Source organism: Saimiri boliviensis, chromosome 8 (genome assembly GCF_048565385.1).
Source record: "Saimiri boliviensis isolate mSaiBol1 chromosome 8, mSaiBol1.pri, whole genome shotgun sequence".
In the NCBI taxonomy this organism is placed as follows: Eukaryota; Metazoa; Chordata; class Mammalia; order Primates; family Cebidae; genus Saimiri; species Saimiri boliviensis.
This window is the reverse complement of record NC_133456.1, coordinates 54,193,616-54,218,740: the sequence shown is the minus strand read 5'-3', so window position 1 is coordinate 54,218,740 and position 25,125 is coordinate 54,193,616. Positions and strand designations below refer to the sequence as shown.

Genomic DNA, 25,125 nt, shown 5'->3' with positions numbered 1-25,125 from the left:
ATTAAAGGAACTAAGGAAATTGGTGCAAAGTATCTCGAAAGATGACCCTAACCCAAGCTTATCATTTTAATCTAACCTCAAATATTACCTCATCAAAAAAAAAAAAAAAAAAAAAAAAAAAAAAAAACCTTTCCTATTCCATTTGTATGTTCATGCCTTCACTAATTTTGCCACTATCTGAATAATTTATTTAGTAGTATATTGTTTCTCTGGCTCTTTCTACCCTTTGCCCACCATGAACCCCATGAATTTCATGACCACTGCTCTGTCTGGTACCCGCAACACATAGAGCTCTAAGCTAACAGTGGGGTTCTCAAGTGTGTTATCCTGGGGGACACATTTCATTCTCTCTGCCATGTGCAAGTGTCTTCTCATCATGGAAAAAGAAAACTGATACTGCTCACAGCAAACCCAACCTGCTCCAGGAACACCAGCATTTCCTAAGCACTCTTTTTCCTTCAAAATACTCCTTTGGAAAGGAATAATTTAGTGAGAAAGAAATAAGCATGCTCCATCAATTGATCACCATGCTACAATAACCCTGAAATTTCTGTGTGTTCCAAGCAGATGCTCTATGTAAAGTTTCCATCCTATGTGGTATAATCAATAACTGCCTAACAGGAAGGATGCTGGCAGGAGCAGAGATAACTCCGCCTGCACAAACCCATCTTGGACATATGCAGGAAAGCTATAATCAGGGCCGTGCACATGAATTATTTGAAATTCAATGAAAAAGCTGAAAGTGCATGTAATTAAAAGTGAGCAAAGCAGATAAAGTTAATTACATACTCAGAGGAACTTTTTTTTTTTTTTTTTTTTTTTTTTTTTTAATGCAGTGGGCATGGTAGTCATCACAATCAACGCCCGTGGGGCCTGTACAGAGAGCTGACGATGTTCTGCTCGGAATGAAGGAATCCAGTGCCCTAAATCAGAGCAGCCTTTTCAGAGCCACATAATCTCACAGAAAGGAAAAATACAAAGGCTGAAAAGGAGGCAGTTCCTGCTTAGTGCGATCTCGAAATGAAACCAGGTTCTAATAGCAAAGGGCTTGTAACACAGATATTAAAAAAAAAAAAAAAAATGAGTGATTTAAAAAATAAACCCTAGAACCAGAGCAAGTGAAAAGATACATATGCCCTTAGCTCACCATAGCCAGTTTCCATCAAACATTTTCGTCTCCATGGGTCAGGATATGTATCTGCCAAAAAGACACATATTTATTTTTCCTCCCTGAGACCACAAAAACCTCAGACTTCAAGCTTAAAGAAGGGTCGTTGTGAAACTAGTTAATCCAGTCAAATTGAGTTAATGGCTACAAAGAGATTGATGGGATGGGTAATTTACTGTTCAATAATGAGTCGTCCATATGGGGCAAAGAGCTGCTTTGATCAACCAGGCAAACAAATCACAGCAGCAGTTCAGGGTTCGATTGATTCCTCAGCAATTAATGGTCACGATGGTAAAAAGAGAAGAAGAAGACAGATGTGACTGGAAATGGGCCTCCTTGTGCTGAGTGGAGAGGCTGCCAGCACGCCGTGCGTATGGCCTCGAAGCTCCTTTGCACCTGGAATCATGAGGAGCTACAGAATCCCCTGCAATGTAGATCTTCTGGCAGTTGCAACCTTAATTTGATTATGCATCTCTACTAGGACAAACTGGAAACCAGAGTATACCAGTTATGTACAGTTTAAACTACAAGACTGTTTATACATGTTTTCCCCTAAACTTCAACATGAGTTTTGGATCATATACCCAATTCTTGTCACAAATCTAAACAAACTGATACACTTAAGTAAACATTGTAAGCTTTTATGTTGAAGAAAAACCCCTAAAATGTAGAAAAATAAATGAGGGGGCAAAGTCGTGACACTTAACAAAGTTAGTTTCATTGAAATAGGAAGATTGCTCACTAGTCAATGAGCAAAGACTCCATAGAGAGCTGACAAAGCAAAGCAAGAACTTCCTAAAACAGGAAATATATCTAGTCAGTAAAATGTGAAAAAAAAAATTAACCTCATCAATCATAAAGGAAATGAAAAGGAAAAGCAACTGTCGGCAAAGCTCAAAATGCTTGATGAAAGTGCACTGGGAGACCGGGCGCGGTGGCTCACACTGGCAATAGCAGCACTTTGGGAGCCCAAGGCAGGCAGATCACCTGAGGTCAGGAGTTTGAGACCATGATGAACATGGTGAAACCCCCACCTCTACTAAAAATACAAAAAATAGCTGGATGTAGTGGCTGGTGCCTGTAATCCCAGTTACTCAGGAGGTTGAGGCAAGAGAATGGCTTGAACCTGGGAGGCAGAGGTTGCAGTGAGCTGAGATGACGCCACTGCACTCCAGCCTGGGCTACAGAGTGAGACTCCATCTCAAAAAAAAAAAAAAAAAAAAAAAAAAAAAAAAAAAAAAAAAAAAAAAAAACATTGGGAGATGCGTCTGATGGGGTTCAGGACACGCAACCTCAAAATTTGGCACCTTGTGCTTTGAGGAGTGGTAGATACAGGAAGATTACTCTCACCTTCTCTGTGCCCTTCTCGCTTGAAGCCAGTTCTGAAAGAATTCTTATAAGGTAGGTCATAAGACCCTCCTTTCAAAGATATTATCCCTATACCCAAAGGAAAGAAATGCCCTTATATATGAAGTTACAGGAACACAGAGAAGAATCTGAACAAACAGACCTTGCTAAGATGCTCCCAGTTTATTACCATCACATCACACCCCTTTTGCCCAATCATCCTTCTACACCACTGTCCACTCTCCATCAAATTTATCTTACAAATATGTAGATTTCTTCACTTCTTTGGGTCTTCATTTCCTAAGGCTCTCATGTCACCTAAAATAAATATATTTGTGGGGTTTTCTCCTGTTAGTACTTTTTTTTCCTTTGAGACGGAGTCTCACTCTGTCACCCAGGCTGGCGTGTAGCGGCATGATCTCAGCTTACTGCAACCTCTGCCTGCTGGGTTCAAGCAATTCTCCTTCCTCAGCCTCCCAAGTAGCTAGGACTACAGGCACTGACCATCATACCCAGCTAATTTTTTTTTTTTTTTTTTTTTTTTTTAGTAGAGATGGGGTTTCACCATGCTGACCAGGCTGGTCTCGAATTCCTGATCTCGTGATCCTCCCGCCTCAGCCATGAACCTTGCAATGGGTGAGGAAAAGATACTACTTTTTCTCCCCTGCAGGCTCTCTGTTCGATATTAGTGAAAATGTAACTTGATAGATCATTTGTGGAAAAATAATTCATAAAATCTTTACAGAATATATCAAAATATAAAATATTCATGCCCTGTTATTCAGCAATTGCACATCTGGAGGTTTAGATTGAGAAATAACTATGTAAGTGTGAAAATATATATGCTCATGTATAACTGACACTGTAATATTAATATGAGTGAAAAAAAAAAAGGAACCAAATCAATTAGCAGTTAAAGACTGACCATGAAAAAGTTGCTATACAAATATAATGGGCCCAGTGTGGTGGCTCACACCTGTAATCTCAGCACTTTAGGTAGCTGAGGCAGGAGGATCACCTGAGGTCAGGAGTTTGAGACCAGCCTGCACAACATGGCAAAACCTTGTCTCTACTAAAAATACAAAAACTAGCCTGGCACGGTGGTACATGCCTGTAATTCCAGCTACTCAGAAGGCCAAGGCAGGAGAAATGCTTGAACTCGGGAGTTGGAGGTTGCAGTGAGCCAAGATCGTGCCGCTGCGCTCCAGCCTGGGCAACAGAGAGAGATCCATCTCAAAAATAAACAAACAAAACAAAATAAATATAATGGAATCCTATGTGGTCAATCCATATTATCATCATCCAAGATATCCACAATACATGGTAGAATGAATGAAACACAGTTTAAAATGTGTGAGTATAGAATGATTGTTAATATACCCAAGTGAGTTTTAATGAAACTAAGCTTCTCTAGAATCTTCACTGCTGAGTCCTTGAGAACTAAGACAGTGCCTGGTACTTTGTAACCATGCAGTCATGTTTGCTGAATGACTAAATGAAAGATGTTTAGAAAGTTTTTAACCAAAAGTTTAGCAGTGGTGGAGAACTACTTAATAGTAATTTTTCTTTGCTCTTCACATTTTCACTATCATTTGAGTTGTCTTCAAAATGCTGCTTTTTTGAGACTGAGTCCCGCTCTTTCGTCCAGGCTGGAGTGCAGTGGCATGATCTCAGCTCACTGCAACCTCTGCTTCCCAGGTTCAAGTGATTCTTCCGCCTCAGCCTCCTGAGCAGCTGGGACAACAGGCATGCACCACCGCGCCCAGCTAATTTTTCTAATTTTTTTAGTAGATATGAGGCTTCACCATATTGGCCAGGCTGGTCTCAAACTCCTGACCTCATGATCCACCCACCTTGGCCTCCCAAAGTGCTGGGATTACAGGCGTGAGTCACTGCACCAGCCCTCATTTCATTTTTATATTTTTATAGAAATAAATAACATATTTAAATTACGTGACGATGCCTACTGCCTGTAAGATGTGGCAGTCTCACCTGTTTTAGCAGCCTTGTAAACTGGGTCAACCCTTTTGGAAAACGATTTAACATTAAATATCCCCAAGTCGGGCCGGGCGCGGTGGCTCACGCCTGTAATCCCAGCACTTTGGGAGGCCGAGGCGGGTGGATCACGAGGTCAAGAGATCGAGACCATCCTGGTCAACATGGTGAAACCCCGTCTCTACTAAAAATACAAAAAATTAGCTGGGCATGGTGGCGCGTGCCTGTAATCCCAGCTACTCAGGAGGCTGAGGCAGGAGAATTGCCTGAACCCGGGAGGCGGAGGTTGCGGTGAGCCGAGATCACGCCATTGCACTCCAGCCTGGGTAACAAGAGCGAAACTCCATCTCAAAAAAAAAAAAAAAAATCCCCAAGTCACAAAACCCTTCCTTCCTTTGTCCATTATTCGTTCTTGGGAATTTATGCAAAGGAAGAAGATGCAAAACATGAAGTGATCTAGACAGCCAACGTCTTCATCTAAGTTTTTGTATTAGGTAAGTAAAAACCGGTCAGCCTAAAGACACCTCTAACAGAAGGAAGAGTGAAAGTAAATTATGATCAATCCATTAGATGGAATTTAGGCCGGGAACGGTGGCTCACGCCTATAATCCCAGGACTTTCGCAGGCCGAGGCGGGCGGATCACTTAAGGTCAGAAGGTCAGGACTAGCCTGGCCAACATGGTGAAACCCCGTCTCTACTAAAAATACAAAAATTAGCTGGAGATGATGGCGCATGCCTATAGTCCCAGCTACTTAGGAGGCTGAGGCAGGAGAATCGCTTGAAGCTGGAGGCAGAGGTTGCAGTGAGCCAAGACTGTGCCACTGCACTCCAGCCTGGGCGACAGAGCAAGATTCTGTTTCCAAAAAAAAAGAAAAGAAATTTAATGTGACCATTACCAACTCTGTAGTAGTATGAACACATGGAGGCTGGACATGCAGACATGTAATGATTTAATTTATGTGTAAACAAAACGACGATGCTGTTGTACTATGATGCAGAAGCCTTGGTGCAGTGTTTTTCTTCTTAAAATTTCAGAGAGAATGTGGATTGTAGAGTTCTAGACAGGGGTTTTCATTTAGGCCTTGCAACATGGCCGTTACGTGACCTTGCTTGGTCAGTTTCCCTAACCTCTGTTTGCCTCAGTTGTCTTACCCACTAAATAGCCTAATAGGACTATTTCGCAGTATGAAGATGATTAAAATGAGTAGGAGTAATGACTGACAAACTATGGTGATCGTTTTTATTGATGCTTTATTACATTTTCGCTGTTTAAAAATTTTTCACTTCCCGTCAGTTACAAACGGAATGTAAAAATGGCTAAAAGGGGAGTCAGAAAGATTCAAGAAATGGAGTTTTGGAGTTGGGCCCCACCCACTCTGGGACTCCGCGGGAAGCCGTGCGCGTGGAAAAGCCCCCGGTGACCACACTGGGGCGCAGGCGCTCAGGTTGGACGAGGCGTTCCCGGCGGTGTCCGGCAGGGGACGCTGCCGGCGGAGGCGGGACCGGAAACCAGGCCGGAGGCGGCCGGGCGTATTCGCGACTCCTCCTGTTTCCGCTGCCGCAGCAGTTCGGAACGGAGTGGTCTCCTGTCGGCCGCTTTCTCCGTCGCCGCGATGCCGCTGGAGAACCTGGAGGAGGAGGGTCTGCCGAAGAACCCCGACTTGCGCATCGCGCAGCTGCGCTTCCTGCTCAGCCTGCCCGAGCACCGCGGGGACACTGCCGTGCGCGAAGAGCTGATGGCGGCCGTCCGCGATAACAGTGAGGCCCGCCCGAGCGCCGAGTCAGCGGCCTACGCTGCGGCCGGCCCTGCGCTCGGGAGCCTGCAGGGACTTTTTTTTAATGGAGCTCCTTCTGACGGGGTCTCCGAGACCAGGCCTGGTTTCTCTGGCCCTTGGGGTTTTGCTTTGGTCGGGGCTCCCCTGGGGGACCTCGCCTTGTCTCAGAGGGCATCTCTGTGCGGCCTTCCCCTGGAAGGGCTGCTCGGAGGAGAATCGTGAGGCGTTAGTATTTAGCCCTGTGCTAGGCACGGAGGAAAGGCCCCGTGACTTGCTGTCATTCGGGACTGCGTCTGGGCTCGGGGTATTCCTGCAGGGGGGCTCAGCTTGCCGTGCAGGGGAAATTTGGGTTCGGTTCTTTTTGTTCTTCCTGGTAGTGAATGGGAATGTTTGAACATATGTATGTGAGTACGTGTGTATAAAAAGTCTTAACCTGTTTGAAGACTTTTGGAACAGAATCCGGCAAGAGCAAACCGAGGATTGCCTTCCCTCCAACCCTAGTTGGAAGAGGTTGGCAGTGCCACGATTGGCCCTCAGGCAAACCTCCCACCAGCATGTTTACGTTTTGCCAAGGCGATTATTAAGTGCAATCCCATGCTTTCCTGTTAGTGGGGAAGAGACTGGTGGCTGACCTGTGTGTCAGGGGGTAAAAGATGTGGGCAGACATTGACCTGAGGGCCCAAGTGGCCCCACTCATACATCCCTCTTTTTGCGTGTCAGACATGGCTCCTTACTATGAAGCTTTGTGCAAATCTCTCGACTGGCAGATAGACATGGACCTACTCAATAAAATGAAGAAGGCCAATGAAGACGAGTTGAAGCGTTTGGATGAGGAGCTGGAAGATGCAGAGAAGAATTTAGGGGAGAGTGAAATTCGCGATGCAATGATGGCAAAAGCCGAGTACCTCTGCCGGATAGGTGACAAAGTGAGTGGAGATGGTTTCCCCTCTCTGTAGTTAGTATAGGCTATAATTGGGGACTATTCCAGATTAATCGTTTTTCATTTAAAAAATGACCTTCGTTTTAGAAAAAGTATACAGGTAATCATGCTTAGTTGTACTCGTGAATAAATGTACAGACGAAAAAGAAAAATCCTCTCCTTGAAATGCCTTATTGTTTCCCCAAACAGCAGCTAGGGCTGTATTTCTTCCCCATCACGCTCCATGCCAGTAAAAACGTAAGTGTACATCTAGAGAATTTTATTTACTGCTTTTACGCAGTTGGGATCATTTTCAGCAGTTTTCTCACTTGGTTGGGAAGCATTAGTTGTGGTGTCTTTAGTACTTTACACAAGTAATACTAGAGAAACTAAGAAACAGTATAAATGTTGGAGTTCTGTTGATCTTTCTTTACTCTGTACCTGCCCAGAGATAGCCTTTTTAGTTCTTTTATTGTGCATTTACACAGATTCTTTAATAAACATTTTTGTATGAGATTTTATACATAAAAGTACATAAATGCTCAATAAAAGAATTTTTTTTTTTAAATACTACCTACAGAAATTTTTAATTCTATGGTATTTTTTTTTTAACATGGGATCATAGTGTACTCATGTAGTCCTGTTTACCCTTTTAATTCAACATTTAGGAGGTCTTTTTCATGCTATTAGACATAAATCTGGCTCATTCTGGTTAACTGCTGCCTGATGTTCCACTGTAGAGCTAGGTCTGCCATAGTTTGTTTGTTCAGCTGTTGGTAGACATATGTGTTGTTTTCATCTGTTTTTGCTTTAGCTAACCGCTGCTTTAAAAACATGCTTGCATATGTCTCTGTGTATATATGCTAGTGTTTCTCTAGGGTATAGTCTATGAAACAAAATTGCTGGGACAGTGAACAAGTATTTTTTGTTTTTTTAGTCTGTGTGGCCAGTTCTGCATAACAGCCAGCTTAATTTTACTCCACCATCAGGGCACCAGAGGGATTCCCACCATTACTGGATCTTTGAAATTTAATTGAGTAACTCTGTAATAGTGGTTAAGAGGATGGGCTTTGAATGTTCTTAATTTTAAATTATTTACCTGGAAGTACTTAGGTATAGAGTGACATGGTGCCACTATAACAAAAATAAAAATAGTGTGAGCTCTTGAATCAGATTTCCTGGGTTCTATTTTCAACTTTGGTAATTATGATTTATGAAATCCTCAGTTTCGTCATGCGTAAAATAGGGGTACTGACAGTTTATACTTAATGCAGATTAAAGATAGGAAAAAGCTTAGACTGGTACCTGGCACATAGTAAGTGCCTGAATGTTGTTTTGTAATGTGTACCTAAAATGAGTCTCCCCCCCTTTTCTGGTTGTAAACTTACAACTCAGTTATTGTAATCATTTGGAAAATACAGAAAAGTTTAAAATTAGCTAGAAGTTTCCATTTACTTTTAAGCTGTGTTTGTGGTTTGGTTTTAAAGATTAATATATTACATATGAATGAGAAACTTAAAACTTTTGATTCAGGGTTTGAAGAATTTCAACAAGGACATGCTTGAATCAATATTAGGAAGTTATAAAATGATGTTCAATATTATGTTTCCTCTGTATTAAATGTCATTCTTCCAAAAAGTACAACTTTTTCCCTGTTTACTCTATTTTTTAATATTATATTTTATTTAGTATTACTAAATACTTAATGGACTTAAGTGGGTTTTTGTTCTTCACTGTTACCACTGATGAGTCTTTATTCATTATGGTGCTAAGTTTGTTGCAAATTTGTTAGTAGAAGCTCCTTCAAGACATTGTCTTTGACCTTTTGACATATCTCATTAGTCTTATTTTCTGATAAAACAAAATGTCACAGGTTCACCTGTTATTTTCACTCTAATGAACCTAGAATTACCCATTTCTCCTAGGATTCCTGGTTCCTTTTAGTGGGGGATAGCATTTAGAAACCAAGCCCTGAGTACTACATGTACCCATTGCTCTCCTCCCAGTCCCTTATAAATTTATGAATTATAACTAATAATTACATAAACCAAACCAGGCACACATACTGAAAACTAACAAGTGTAAATAAATTATTTTATTCATATATTTGTCTTTAAAGCAAAGGAAACATTCCACAGTGCTTTGAGAATTACATATTTACTAATTCAGTTACAAATTATACGAAGATATAATTTCCAAAAGCCTTCAGATGATGTGATTGATAGTTATTTTGAAATAGTGTACTGTAATTATTAAAGAGAAAAAACATTGAATATACAGAACAAAGAAAAATAGTTAACAATTCTGAGTGTATTTTTCTTATATTGTTTTCCAGAATATAATGCTTGGGCATTTCTTATGTATTTTTAGTACTTTATACGGGTAGAGAAAATAGAGTAGTAAACCGTTCTGTACTTATCACCCAGCTTCAACAAAAATCAGTTAATGGCCATCTTGTTGTACCTCTACTCTTTACCTGTTCCCCCAACCTGTCAAGAAAATCCCAGACAGCTGATAGCTTTTTTTGGAAACTTGGAACCTTTTCTCACCTATTGCCTTGGCTTTCTTGACAGGAGGGAGCTCTGACAGCTTTTCGCAAGACATATGACAAAACTGTGGCCCTGGGTCACCGGTTGGATATTGTATTCTATCTCCTTAGGATTGGCTTATTTTATATGGATAATGATCTCATCACACGAAACACAGAAAAGGCCAAAAGGTACTTTGTAACAGTGGGATTATATTCTGTCTAAATTATGATGCTACAAATGAGAAGCTGCTATAAGTAACTGCCTGTTTCGTTTACAGCTAGTAAGTTTGGTCAAATAATTGATGTACTTATTTAGCAAAATATTACCTTTTGGTTCAAGTTGTTAAAAGTTGTTTTCTCATTTCAAATAACAGAAAATTTTTTAAAACGTGGCCTTGTCTGTTGTCAGACTATGATCTCTTACTGTTTTTATTTCATAGCTTAATAGAAGAAGGAGGAGACTGGGACAGGAGAAACCGCCTAAAAGTATATCAGGGTCTTTATTGTGTGGCCATTCGTGATTTCAAACAGGCAGCGGAACTCTTCCTTGATACTGTTTCAACATTTACATCCTATGAACTCATGGATTATAAAACATTTGTGACTTATACGGTCTATGTCAGTATGATTGCCTTAGAAAGACCAGATCTCAGGGAAAAGGTAATGACCAAGCTTTAATACTCATATTTAAAGTTTGTTTTTGTTTAAATACACAAAATCATTGAAGTATACATTTTTTTGGAATATATGTTTTTTAAATACCCAGGTCATTAAAGGAGCAGAGATTCTTGAAGTGTTGCACAGTCTTCCAGCAGTTCGCCAGTATCTGTTTTCACTCTATGAATGCCGTTACTCTGTTTTCTTCCAATCATTAGGTAAGGATAGAGTTGCTATTTTTGACTGTCTTCATCTTACTCCTGATCCCATGTGCCTAAGCAATTTTTCACCTATCTGAGAAATGTATTGTGTAGATAGCTGCAGGTCTCTGATCAGTATTCCTAACGTGCCCAGTTTTGCTTAGAAGAAGGGTCATCAAATTGTGGCCCACTGTATGGCCCAGGAAGTAAGAATGATTTTTACATTTTTAGAGTGATGTTTAAAAAAAGAGGATGTGACAGAGAGCTATGTAGCTTGCAAACTTAGGATTTGCTCTCTGGACCTTTGCTGAGGATGTTTGTCAGATTCCTGGTTTAGAGTCTTAATGGGGTATAAGGCAGAAGTGAGCAAATGTTTATAACTATTGAGCTTCATGGTGAAAGAAGTGAGGGAATTCTGAATGTGATTTGGGATAGAGATTAACTGAATCTTGAATTCAGCAATGGTTCTTCTGTGTGCAGTAGCTAAATAGCTAAATCTTTGTGCTGATTTGCAAATCATTTTCAAGGGCTATGGGTTAAGAAAATAATCTGTTGAACACAATTGTATTGCTTCAAAGCTAGTTTGTAGTCATCCTGCCTACACACTTTTGCTTGTTTTCCTACTAATGACCACAAACTGTTAAGATGATAGAAGAATTAGCTTGCATCAAGTTGACCCAGGGGTCTTTACCAAAACTTAAAATTTGGCATTGATATATTCTCTTGTTTATGCTGCAAATTTCAGAAGGTGTTTGGTTAAATAAGATAGCATTGGTGAAAAAAATGAAGGATTCCAAATGATTATTAATGTTTTTGCAGTGAGTTTTGGCCCAGTATTTATGGGTACTTTCTCCGAGCATACAAATCAGGCTGCTTTATGAGAATTCATAGTACTTACCTAAGGTAATGTAGGAATAGGTTTCTCCAGCACCATCAGTTACTCACTAGGCTTTATCGTCTCATACATACATGCAAAGTTATGTTGCTTTTGCACGTGATTATATTGTAGAATTGCCCTTTTCCCTTTTTTATGCTTGGGGTCTTCTGGGCATCACTCAACTCAAATACAGAGCCCTTCCCTGCTTCCCTCAGTCAAAACAAATCTCTTACTTCTCTGCATTCCTGGGGTTCTCATTGTATGCCCCTCCCTTTCCAAAAAAAAAAAAAAAATTGAGATATAAATCACACACCACAAAATTGCCAGAAGTGTACTATTCAGTGGTTTTTAATATATTGACAAGGTTTTGCAAATATTAGTAATTCCTGAACACCCTGATTGCCTCAAAAGGAAACTCATACCCATTAGCAGTCACTCCCTATTCCTCCTTTCCCCCAGCCCCTGGCAACCACTAATTTACTTTATGTCTGTACAAATTTGCCTGTTCTGGACATTTCATATAAGTGCAGTCACAAAATATGTGGCTTTTTGTGCCTCGCTTCTTTCACCTTATAATGCTCTCACATTTATCCATGTTGTAGCATGTATCAGTACTTCATTTTGTTTTATAGTAAAAGGATAGTCTGTTGTATGTGTATACTATACCCATTCATTAGTTCATGGATTTTTGGGTTGATTGTACTTTCTGGCTATTATTGATAATGCTGTAGTGAAGATACGTGTACAGCTTTTTGTGTGGACATGTGGAGTGGAATGGCTGCATCTTATGATAACTCTCTGATTAACTTTTTGAGGAACTGCCGGTTTTCCAAAATGTACCATTTGACGTTCCCATCAGCAGTGTGTGAGGAGGGTTCTAGTGTTCCCACATCTAGTACTTACTTTTTTGTGTCTTTTTTATTATAGGCATTTTGTGAGTGTGAAATGGTATCTCATTGTAGTTTTGATTTGTATTTCTCTAATGACTAGTTTCGTTGAGATCTTTTCATGTACTTACTGGCCATGTACCCCATTTGCTAAAACTTAGCACACCGTTTTGTGATAATTTCTTGGTTTGCCTCCTTTGCTAACTAGAATTCCTGGGAACAGACCTTATGCTTTTTTTTTTTTTTTAAATCTTCATAATGACCCTGACAACAGGACAGTGCCTGATACCAATGTGCTCTAAAATAATTCCATTGGAAAAGCAGTATCCTTTTCTAGGTAATACTTGACTATCTTTAGAAATTAAAAACAAATTGAGAAAGGCCAACTCCATACACACATTCATTCACATACAAAATTTTTTCAGAGATGATTTTAATATTTTGTTATGTATCCTTCTAGACCTTTTATTCATTTATTATATGCACTTTAAAAAAGAAAAAAACATTTAACCGAGGTTACATGTACACATGGAACAGTTCTAAACAGTATCATATAAAGAAGAAAAAGGCTTTCTCTAATCTATGATCACCAGTATCCTTTCTCTAGAGGCAACTGCTGTTAATCAGAGTTTTCAAGTGTGTCTTTCAAGAGCACCGTTATTGACAGATACAAGCATGTAACACCTTTATGTATTGTGGATGTATTTTATATGCTGTTTTTTAAGTACCTTTTTTTCTCTTCACAAGTAACGTGTTTATCTTTTCATGTCACTATACATATAGTTGGTCATTTAGTCAGTGTTTATGAGTGGCTATCGTGTACTAACATTGAGAATAGCAGCAGATTGAACAGCTAGCATTCCTAGGAGCTTCAAGTTATCCTTTCCTAAGTATTTCATAGTATTTCAGTGTATTGGCTATGCCATCATTTACCCTCTACTGATAGAAAACTTGGTTGTTTCCAATTTTGCCCTATTATAAGCAACCCTGCTTTGAATACTTCAACAATGGATCTGTCCCACTTGTTACTTCCTTGGGAAAAAAAGTCTAAGAAATTGAACTTTCCAAAGGTTAAATATTTTGTGTCATGACCACTGTTGCCCTCCAGAAATGCCAGTTAACATTTCGACAGTTTATCTTCTCTCAATCTATAGCATTTGAGGTAACCTGTCCCACCCTCTCCGTACTCTTTGCTAGTCTGAGAGGACAGAAATAATTTTGATGTTTTATGCATTTCTCTTGTAAATGAGAATATGCACCATCTCATGTTTAGTAGCCATTGATCTCCATATTGCTAAATCATATTCCCTTGCTCATCCTTAGGTGTCTTGATGTTGACCATCATTTGCTTCTCACCACAGCTTTCTCTTGGTTCTGCAGTAATGGGTTCTTGTAATCTCTGGACCTACCTCCTCACCTATTGTTAGACCTCTGAGTGACTAACTTAGACTGAGTTATTGCCCTTGTCTCTTATCTTCATTTTGTGCCATTAAATACATCTGGATGGCAGTGACGACAAATTTATGTATCTAACCCCAAACTGGAGCACCAGACTCATGCTTTAATGCTTCCTTAGTGTCCTCACTTGACTGTTTAAAAGGCATATCCACTTGAACACTACTAAAGTATGCTTGAATCCCACCCTCACCCCCAAAACTAAAAACAAGTATTCTCCTTCTCCACGGGTTTCCATCTTGCTCAGTCCGCAAACATAAGTGTACACTAGGGTGTCTTCTCTTGCTCACCTTCTATATCCCTGTAGCTGTCTTCCTGCTCCCATGCTGAGTCTGGCATCCTTTCTGTTCCTGGGCTTAACCATGCTTTTTTGGCCTTCAGAATTTTGTATCATTGACATTGCTCTGTGCTTACCCAGCCCCTCAGACAGGTCTTCTTCCCTGTCCACCCCAATCCAGTGGAAGGCTTCCTAGTAACTCTATCATGTTACTTTTATTTTCTTCACAGGAGTTATCTTGTATATTTGTTCATCTATCTCTGCCCTTTGAAAATTTAGTTTTTGTGGCAGTAAGGGTCTTTTGGTTCACTGCCATATAACTAACTAGAGCAGTGATAAACAGGAGTTACTCAGTGAAATAATTTATATTTGTGTGGATTGCTTATTAATATTCTACATATATTTTACTGTTTAATTGACTTATAAAGACCTCTTTCTGGATCAAGGTCATTAATTTATAAATACATTTTCTAGTTTATCATTTGTCTTCCAACCTTGTTCATAGTTTTTTGTTTTATATTTACATGAACAAATAAACAGGAAATAGGAGTCATCAGTCTTTGTTTCTTTGCTTCTGAGTTTTGTTACTTTTTGAAAAATGTACGATTATATCTTTTTCTGGTCTGTTTAAGTCATTTTTTACTGCACCCGCTGTTGCTGTTAGAATTGTTTTAAAAGTGAATTTTATTTTACTTAAGGCATAAGAAGTTCTCTGTGGTTAAAATAGTACGTAGCCAGGCGCGGTGGCTCACGCCTGTAATCCCAGCACTTTGATAGGCTGAGGTGGGCAGATCACCTGAGGTTGGGAGTTTGAGACTAGCCTGACCAACATGGAGAAACCCCATCTCTACTGAAAATACAAAATTAGCTGGGTGTGGTGGCGCATGCCTGTAATCCCAGCTACTAGGAAGGCTGAGGCAGGAGGATCACTTGAACCCGGGAGGCGGAGTTTACGGTGAGCCGAGATCATGCCATCGCACTCCAGCCTAGGCAACAAGAGTGAAACTCTGTCTCAATATATATATTGTACATGTACGTGAACTTTGTCATATATGAACAAGTTCCTTTAGAAGCTGTGCTCTTTCTGATGGTGACATCAAATAGCTACCTGCTACTTAAGGGCAATGTTTACATACCTGGCTCTTCCTTTATCACTGCTGTTGCTGCCACTGTTGATGACATGATGTGGAAGGACAGTGAGAAATTTGGTACTTGTTGATCTATCTGTTGGACTCAACAACTACTGTTGCTTTAGTTTTTTATCTTTTTATCTGAAAAGGAGATTCTTATAATTTGTCATTTTATTCATTGCAGCGGTTGTGGAACAGGAAATGAAAAAGGACTGGCTTTTTGCCCCTCATTATCGATACTATGTAAGAGAAATGAGAATTCATGCATACAGTCAGCTGCTGGAATCATACAGGTCATTAACCCTTGGCTATATGGCAGAAGCATTTGGTGTTGGTGTGGAATTCATCGATCAGTAAGTTTAAATAATGCCACATTACTTGAAGTTTTAAAATTGCTTTTAATATGTGAACTTGTAAAGTTTTTTACTCGTTTACATTGGTTCCCTCAATCTTAAGGTGGAATGGAAGGTTTTTTCCCTTAATATCAAAACAGTCATTCATATCTGTCACCTGCCTTTCTCATGTCTGCCCCTTGCATTAACAGATGCGAGAACTGAGTTGTAGAGGTTGATTTGTTAAAGGTCATTAGACAAGTTTTCAAAAGTTGTCTTCTGTTACTTTGTAGCCCACACTGCAGCTACAGTAATGACTGTTAGCTTTGCTTATATTTTACAGTTGGTCATATTCCCTCTGATAATTTCTTCCAATTTTTAGGTTGCTGCTGCAATTCTGGTCAAATTGTTTATTCAGTGTGGGACTTTTAGTAGTGCCATTCGTGGGTGAACAAATACTTAATGGGCCATTACTCTGTTTGGTATTGTGTTACAGCTCCCTCTTAACAGACTTTGAATGTAGTAGTAGGGAAGAGATGGCAAGTAAGCAAATAAATAAATACACAAGGTAATTCCACATAGAAATGAACCTATGGAGATGAGAAAATGCTGTCCTTACATATGGCATACTTGAGGAGGTGAGGTTTGTTCTGAGACTTGAATTGAGAGGAGTCAGCTATATGGAGTCTTTCTGCATGCAGAAAATGGAATAGAAAAGGCTGAGGCTTTGAGCCAGGAACAAGCTTGGATATTGTAGGAACAGAAAATGTCTGTGGCTGCAGCATAGTGGGGGGAGTGGTTGGAAAATGTGAGCATAATATATGGAGAGTTACGCAGGTGATGATTTGTGTAGGGCCTTGTAGGTCATGAAATCGAGGTTGGGTTTTAATTCAGGTTTGATGGGGAGCCATTGGAAGATTTTTGAGCCCAAGTTACATCATCTGTCTTGTGCTGTGTCTTATATAGAGTAAGGTGACAGAGAGACCAGTTGTGCTGTTTAGTAGCTCATGGAGGGGATGTTAATGTGGCTTGGACAAGGGTGGTGAGAGTAGACTTGGGGAGAAGAGACATTCACAGTATAGGATGTCCAGATGGTATCGAGATCAGTGGTTCCCACATGTAGGTGTTTTTAAATGTTGATGTTTTCAGTGGTCCACAGTGGAAACTTTAAATGAAGATGCATTTCATTAAATAAGACCATTCTCTTTTTAGTATTTTTAAAATTTGAAACATCCATAAAATTCTAAAGAATTGTACATTTTAACATTTTGTTATACTTGTCACAGTTAACCCATTTTATGTTTTTTAACCACTTCAAATTAAGTTTTAGACACCAACACATTTTTTAAATGATGTTTACCAAAATAGAAGGCTGGTATCCCGAGGTTTTGCTCCGTGTCTGAACTTCTAGTCTGTGAAATTGAAGTCTGATGACCACTGCCCAAGAGGGTCGTTCATGAGGGTACGGGTTGGGCATTATGGATGTTTTTCCTGAGTCAGTAAAATGAGTGGCTTGTGAGCAGTCCGTGAGAAAAAGGGCTTGGCCTTGCTGCTTTTTCCAGCTCTGTGGCCTTGGTCAGATTGTCTCCTCTTCAGTTTCTTAACTGTGATGTGGAGATGTGATAAAGCCTTCACTAGTTAAGGAATACTGTGGTGTGTGCCCCTAAGTCATCTTGATGACAAGTCAATGCAAGGCAGCTGGTACCTTTCAGGTAGTAGTTGAATTCACGTAGTATTTGAATTGTTTGATTTTTTTTCCTTCATGGTCTAAGACCAGCTCGAGAGGCAAAAAGGCTGTACCGTTAAGCTTTAGTTGTTATTCCCTAAAAAGGCCTTGTTTTAAATTTCTGTGATACCTGAGTTTTCATGGATTTTTTATTCTTTTTTTTTCCCTTAAAAAGTTAGTTTAGATGAACTCCTCTTTCTTTTTTAAAATGGGCAAGGCAATAATCATTTCTTCCCAACCCCCAACTTATTTAGACTAAGATATGCTGGAGAGGGAAGGGGTCAGTGTTTTAAATATTACTGCTGTTGACATGTTTACCCATGGGCTGTATTCCATAATTTTGTTTTAGGTCTTTTGTTTGAAAGAGTTTTGTTAGTTTTATCAGTTTTATTCCGTAATTTTTCCTAACCTAGTTTTCCTTTGAGTATATATAAATGGTGTCATTGTTTGACCTACTTTCCATCTGAATATGAACTTCTAGGATCATGCTTATTCTGGTAGATGACTTAAAGGGACAATCTCAACTACTGCATATGCAGTACCAAGCTTGAAGGGAAAGTAAATGTTACAAATGTAAGACAGTATTTTAGTGCAGTATTTATTTTTCTAAGAATTCTCTGTAAAGCTAATGCTCTTTTTTTTTTTCTCTGAATTAGGGAACTGTCCAGATTTATTGCTGCTGGGAGACTACACTGCAAAATAGATAAAGTGAATGAAATAGTAGAAACCAACAGGTACTTTCATTTTGTGTATCATTTGTTACACTGCTGAAAGTAAGGGGCATTCCTAAATTTTTAAAGGTGGTCAACTATCGTCAGGGAGTAATGTGACTGGGAAATAATTCATTTTTTCTCGAATTTATTTCTAGACCTGATAGCAAGAACTGGCAGTACCAAGAAACAATCAAGAAAGGAGATCTGCTACTAAACAGAGTTCAAAAACTTTCCAGAGTAATCAATATGTAAAGCCATGTAACAAATGATTTCCTTTAGAGATAGATAATTGTTTGAATTTTTATAGCTTACTTCACTATGTGCCCAGGTCAGCTGTATAAAATAAATACTGCATTGTTGTTTCTTTCCATCTATTTTTTCTTAAACACATATGCATTCTACAACAGGGTCCACTTACGTTAAAGTAACGTCACTTGACTTATTCATTAATGAAAATGAATGAATATGTTGTCAGGTTGCAGCCAGGTTCAGATCCTCACTGCCTCATCAGTAAAAAACAGATGTTGACACAGCCCATTATCTCTTACCTTTAAATCTCTTACCTGTAAGCTTCCTGATTTTACAAAGAATACATACTATATGGTGGGGTCTACAATTAAACTGTATCTCCCACTTAGTATACAAAAGATAGATAGAAGGTAAATAAAATATGTAATAAGCTTTCCCTCATCAACAAGTAACCATATAGGACAGAAAGTTACCCTTTTTTAGGAAGCTGACATAACCTGGATTAATAATCTGGATTACAGAATCTACCAAGGCCAGTCTCAATTTTCTGAAACCTTACATGTAAATGTTAGCAAAATGGTAATCCAGAAGTAGGACTATAGTAATAATAGCAGTGAGGAAAACAAAGTTGCTCCCCTGTTTGTCTCATAATTAAACACTCAGTATATCAGATGGGGATAAGTGCTTTTAAGAAATATAAAACCAGGTAGAGAGACAGGGTATAGGCTCTCTCCTATAAGGGGCTGTGGAAGACTTCTTTGGTAAGACATTTATGTGAAAAGGAGGGAGAGCCCATGCACGTATGGAGGGAAGAAAAACAGGGAAAGTCACTGGCAATTTTAAGTGCAGATTTGGCTTACCTTTTAAGTCTCACTACGGCATTCAGTGGCATGGATTGTAGAGGCAGTTGGATTTCCAAAAAGATTAGAATGGGGTGAGGAGGATGGTGGGGGAGAAAATTTTTCAAAGGAGATCCTCTGCTTTTTGGCTTACTTGAAAGATAGCTGGTGACCCTGGTGAGCGGTTCTGGTAGAGGCGAGTTCAGAAGAGAATGGGAGATGGCATCGTACTGTACAAGGCAGAGGAAGGAAAGAAGAGTTTTGAGGTTAAAACAATCTCATTTGCTTGAAAATAATTTGATACAATTCACCATTTCTTCATGATAAAAATTCTTCGTTAGACATGAATACTATGTTGGGAAATCAAAGCCCTACCAAAACAAGGTAACTAATGGCAAAATATTAGAAGAATTATCTTAAGACAGTGGCTCTCATCACTGAAGAAGGACTATTAGTTATATGCCAAGGAAAGCAATGTGGCCAGAGCTCTGTTTTGAAATGGGTTTCCTGTAGGCACTGTATGGTGGAGGGGAGGCTTTTAAAATGCTCAGTATGCCTAAAGTATTTGGGAATATCCACCTATGCATTTCTAAAAATGGTTACCTAGAAAACATATTTCTTGAAAAAAACCTCAGCTTTTTGGTCTTCTACAGAAAACCAAAGCTAGTCAGGAATGCAAAGGTGGCTTCTGTATACTACACTGCTGCAGTTTGGTCACCCACAGGCTGCAACTGGCACACCCTGAATACTTTTTCAAGAAAAACATTTATAGTCACCACGTCCAAGTTGCCAACTGAAAAACCACATATTTAGCTTCTCCGGAAAAAGGACAGATTAGGCTAACTCTGGACTCATGCTCCAATAAGGTAAGTGGCAAGCATAGCTTGTTTGTTCCAGTGTGCTCCAGTCCACCCAGTCTGTTCATGTATGCTGCCTGTCTGCCTAGCCCATGCTGGCATTTGAGTTTGTTACCCCTACATTACCTCCAGTAGTGTTCATGTGAGGTTAACAGCCTCCTGTGTTAACTAGGATGGGGGTGTTCAATCTTTTGGCTTCTCCGGGCCACACTGGAAGAATTGCCTTGGGCGACACAGAAAATACACGAAGGATAGTTGATGAGCTTAAAAAAAAAAAAAAAAAAAAAAATAGCAACAATGTTTTAAGGAAATTTACAAGTGTGTGTTGGGCTACATTCAAAGCCATCATAGGCTACAGGATGGACAAGCTTGAGCTAGGACAAACTATCCAAAGGATTCTTAACCCTCATCCTATTTCCAGTAGCTTTAATTTATATAGCTTGTTTTTTAATTTATAGAGCTTATATAGAAAATTAAGAAAAATCTTAATTTTCTGCTTTTATTCAAGAAGGGTACTTCACAATATGAAAATAAGATTATCAAATGATAGTTTTATTTGCAGAGCAACAAAATCTTAATTTTCTGCTTTTATTCAAGAAGGGTACTTCACAATATGAAAATAAGATTATCAAATGATAGTTTTATTTGCAGAGCAACAGCTGAAACAATTATGTATAGTTTCTTTTTCATTTCAGTAAATGTTTTCTTTTGAAGTTGGAAACTTAACCTTATTTTCCGCAACCTTGATTTCAGTCAGAATTAACTGTCTTAGTGTGAAATGATATCACCAGGATAAACTATCATTTGTGATTATTTTTAAAGCAACAATGCCAGTTTCTCTTACTTCAACAAAATTTGATTTTATAGCAAATCTATCTAGTAAGAGATAAATATTTTAAAGCTATGTCAAATTATGGTAATCTTATTTCCTGTATTTGAAATAACAGTTTTAGGTCAATTTTTAGCTAGCAGTATCTCTTAGGACAGAAACAGTGTAAAAACCGCTTTTGTTATGCAACTGAATTTACCCGCCCTAGATGACTAAAAGGATGCCTACAACTTGATGACTGGGCCTCCAATACTCCAATATACTTAGGATTTTATGAACACACTTGGTCTTTAATTGATAGAAGGCTACTAATCATTAGCAAATCATTTCTAATTTTTTTTTTTTTTTTTGGACAATGTTTTGTACTGCTGCCTGGGCTGGAGTGCAGTGGCACATTCTCGGCTCACTGCAACCTCTGCCTCCTGGGTTCAAGCAATTCTCCTGCCTCAGCCTCCCAAGTAGCTGGGATTACAGGCACATGCTACCACACCCAGCTAATTTTTTGTATTTTTAGTAGAGACAGGTTTTCACTATGTTGGCCAGACTGGTCACAAACTCCTGACTTTGTGATCCACCCACCTTGGCCTCCCAAAGTGCTGGGATTACAGGCATGAGCCACCGTGCCCAGCTGTAATTTCATATTCTGAACTACTCCTTGGTGCTGCTGTTAACCTCATGTTTTTAAGAGGATGAACAGCTGACAGTTAAAATATCTGCCCTGGTGATTATGGGGAAAAAGGGTGGAGGGAACTGATAATCCCTGGCCTTCCCAATGCCACATAAACTCATGGTAACAAATCTGTGCCTCCACAATGGTAACGGGGGAGTGAGGTAAAATCCCTATCTGGAAAACATGAAAAGCTCTGATAATCACTAGTTTTGGTTTCAAAGCTTTAGAGCCACAGATTTGCATTATGCTTGTGTTTCTGAAGGAATACAAAGGCTATCAGGAATTTGTAGCAGTCTGGTCCAACATGGTCAAAGTGTAATCTCTTACAGTGGAATAATTTTCCCTGTACAGATTGAGTTTAAGAAACAAAAGACAATTTGCTAATCAATGATGAGCCTTTAATCCAACCATTATATATCCCCTTTCCATCCTGAGATCCCTTGTAGACCATTTAGTTACGACCACCAGCAGGTGGCACCCTGACAACCTTACCAACCTTGCCTTTTAGAGGTGACCAAGAGACCTGTGCTTTTCCAAAGTAGTGCTATACATGTAATTAGTATAATATCCATGTGGGGAAGCTCTACCTATGGTTTTTGAGGACTCTTCTTGAAGTCCTCTGTGTCAGAGACTAGTTTATTCATATACACCTCAAAAACTTGGGGCCAAGATGAAGTTCACTTTTTAATAGTCCTCTGCTGGCTCTCCTGGCCATTCTGTTTACACCTTCATTCAAAATGCCTTCTCTTTGAAGCTGCTTACAACCCAGCAACACCATCAATTCACTGTGCATGCTGTCCTCAATCACACTTCAAGTCACTCTCCCCTCTTTCATGCAGTTCATCCCGGAACCAAGCAGCTGGCTCAGGCTTCCTCCCAACCCTAACTATTTTGAAATGGACAACGTAGACAACGCCCTTGCTTCACAATTCCTAAGCCTGAATTCCAGTGCTCTTTTCCTCCATGGTGCTTCTGTCCACTGCTATGTCCCAGGAATCGCAAGCACCTCTGGCCAGTTCTGCTTTTGAAAATAACACTGGAATTGGAATTCCAATTCCTCCATTCTCTGTCCTGTTCCTAAAAGTGCAATAACACTTTGATCACTCTGGCCCCTGGATCCTGTCTTGTGGCCTCTCACTTTTATTGGCCATATGGAACTGAATGTGGACTCTGCTCTGTGATCCTGAACAAATAAATTGTCTGATCATAGAAAAAGTTACACGGAAGGAGATTCCTAAGAGCTAACAAGAAGGTAATTCCAATCAAACCAATGTCTTAGAGTACCTGCGTAGATTCTACACAATAGGCTTCTAGTTCTCTTCCTTGAATACCCAGTTCAGACCATTATCCATCACTCAGGCACATCTTCACTCATACTCTTAATTCTCTGGCAGTCTCCCTGCCTAAATTCTAACTTTTCCACCCAACCAATACACGCTGTTCCAATTAATTACCCTGGAGAAAACAGCAGAACAGAACATTACCTAAATGGATAGACGGCACTGGTAATTATAATGCAATCGACTCTAAACTAACTCTGTAAACCATCTCAGTCTCACCCTTCTCTGCCTTCCCTTACCTCTTTTTACTCCAGTGCTCTTCTCCATCTGTCTTCACGAAAATAGTCTTCAAGGTTTTGTCCTGGGTTTTCTCTCTGGGCCGTGGAGGATGGGCTTCATGTTTGTGATATCCTGGAAGTGGAATGTATAAATGTGGCGTGCCTATCCTCTGTCAGACAGGATCCATAACTTCTTTCATGTGATTCCTGGAGCCTGAGGAGGAGCAAAATTGAGAATCACTGATCTGACTGAATTACCCTGGATCTGCCACCTGTTTGTTGTGGGACCTTAAGCAAGATACCTTCTTAGGAGTTCCTCATCAGTATGACTGGAATGAAAATACCTGTCCGATAAGGGCTTAGTAAAAGAGAGGATGTAGATGAAATGCTTGGAATAGTATCTGGCATATGAAGTACTTAACTAGAGAAGTATTATGTTAGCATAGTAAGCCAAATCTAATAGCTAGCTAATTTTCCCAGATAAACTCATCTATTCTTATGACCTCATTGATCATCTAAAAGTAAAAGACAACTCTCCGTTCCTATTTTCCAGCTCAAACCTCCCTCCCAAGGTCCATCCAGCCTGTACAGCCAGCTAGCTGGGCACTAAACTAGAATTTCCTATCAGCAGCTCAAATCTGTTGTTAGGCCGTTTTCCTTCTCTGTTGCCATATCGCACATTTCACTTAAAGCTCAGTTGGTTTGGCCAAGCTAGAAATCTGAAGTCTTAGATTGACTCTTCCCTTTAATGTTGAACAGAATTAGGCCTTAAGGCCTGATGGTTCCACTTCTAAAAGATTTCTGAAATCAGTATCAGTTACCCTCGTGATTAGCCCGAGTTTGGAAACTTAATAGTTCTTACCTGGATTACAACAGCTTTGTAACTTTTGTCCCGAGGTTCTCGCCTGTCGATTCTGTTTTCCACTGTTATTGTGGGGCCATAGGTGGCAGATATTTTTTTTGACAAAGTATTAAATTATAAGTATTTGATTCTCCCCTTCCCCCTGGAGAATTTTTCTTCTGCTGATAGCCTCACCCTCTCTTACCTCCTAAGAGATATTCTGATTCATAGGTTTTGGATGTAGAAAAGGAGGATAACAAGTGCCAAGAATTACAAGGTGGAAAAACTATTTTAATTAACTTCCATTAACAAAAGGAGCAAGAACTTAATGAGAAAGAGGACACTAAGAAAGGAATGAGAAGGGAGAGGAACTTAGACTTGATTTAGGAGAGTGCTTTTAGTTAGGACTGGGGACAGGAGCAGGTAAAGACAAATGTTTGAGGCAAAAGAGAGTGAGAATGCAAGAGAGGGGGAAAGAGACTTTAGTGCTCCTTTGATTTTCCAGTCTTCAGCACAGATTTGAATGGCTTTGACTTTTGGCAGCTGCATGGTGCTAGGACTGGACCATGAAGGATCTCTGTGCTCTGACAGTTATATTTGGGTTAATCTAAGTCTAACCTCATGTGCTCCTGGATGAAAAGTCCCAAGACATTCAAGGTCCTTCACAGTCTGACACCAGCTTCTCTAACCCTATAAGGCACTTCCATTCAGCAAACTTCCCGCAGAATTATTCTCTATGCCTCACATCTTCATATCCATGCATGACGCATTTGCTCGCTCTGCCTAGAATCTTACTCTGCTTGCCTTTCTGCCTGGTGAAATCCCAGATACTCCAAGATCCAACAATGGCAAACCCCTTTCCTTGAGTTGGGATCATCTTGTTATGCAGGGCCAGGATACCTGCAAGGGAACGGAATTAAAAAGAGTAAGAGATTGAGCAGCAGAACCTTTTCTTGGGAGGACTGAGGACATCCATCGTGAAAGATTTGCCTACAGAGAGCACTTCATGATTAGATTTGTGGAGAGTGCTGAGTGGGTGGTTGACCTAAGTAAGGAGGGAATGGGAAGTCCATAGGGCAGTAGGAACTGAAGCCAACCTGACTCTTCATATCAGGTATGGGCAGTTTTTCTAACATCCAAAGCAGTTATTCCTTTTATTTTAAGCCACAAAAATAATTTATCAGAATGATTTATTTGCAAACAGTAAAACTGACCGGATTTCTAGAAGTAAACAATTACGCTGTGTTCCAAATAATACTAAAATGTACTTGTATTGCCAGTAAGGGAGGTATA

At 39.7% G+C, this 25,125-nt stretch overlaps 1 protein-coding gene and 1 long non-coding RNA gene across 3 annotated transcripts; one reads left to right on the top strand and one right to left on the bottom strand.

Moving 5' to 3' along the window:
* The first annotated feature begins 6,044 nt into the window (after positions 1 to 6,044).
* On the top strand, positions 6,045 to 18,353 carry PSMD6 (proteasome 26S subunit, non-ATPase 6). Its single transcript, XM_003940213.4, has 8 exons — positions 6,045 to 6,269; positions 7,007 to 7,212; positions 9,779 to 9,924; positions 10,176 to 10,395; positions 10,502 to 10,610; positions 15,403 to 15,571; positions 17,933 to 18,010; positions 18,145 to 18,353. The coding sequence occupies exons 1-8, from the start codon at positions 6,125 to 6,127 to the stop codon at positions 18,239 to 18,241; spliced, it is 1,170 nt and encodes a 389-aa protein (XP_003940262.1). The 5' UTR covers positions 6,045 to 6,124; the 3' UTR covers positions 18,242 to 18,353.
* Positions 11,709 to 25,115, bottom strand: LOC141585382 (uncharacterized). 2 transcript variants are annotated; one of them, XR_012518807.1, is made up of 3 exons: positions 23,013 to 25,115; positions 20,061 to 20,197; positions 11,709 to 19,307 (listed from the first exon to the last, which is right to left on the bottom strand). It is a non-coding gene; the product is annotated as an uncharacterized LOC141585382 (long non-coding RNA). The 2 variants fall into 2 exon arrangements; XR_012518806.1 differs by having other exon boundaries at positions 20,061 to 25,115.
* Positions 25,116 to 25,125: the final 10 nt, after the last annotated feature.

Excerpts from the sequence above, each read along its gene's own strand:
- PSMD6 (XM_003940213.4), top strand. The coding sequence starts at position 6,125 with ATGCCGCTGGAGAACCTGGAGGAGGAGGGTCTGCCGAAGAACCCCGAC. Across the intron at positions 10,611-15,402 it reads TGTTTTCTTCCAATCATTAG|CGGTTGTGGAACAGGAAATG; the intron begins GTAAGGATAGAG and ends TATTCATTGCAG. Across the intron at positions 15,572-17,932 it reads GGTGTGGAATTCATCGATCA|GGAACTGTCCAGATTTATTG; the intron begins GTAAGTTTAAAT and ends TCTCTGAATTAG.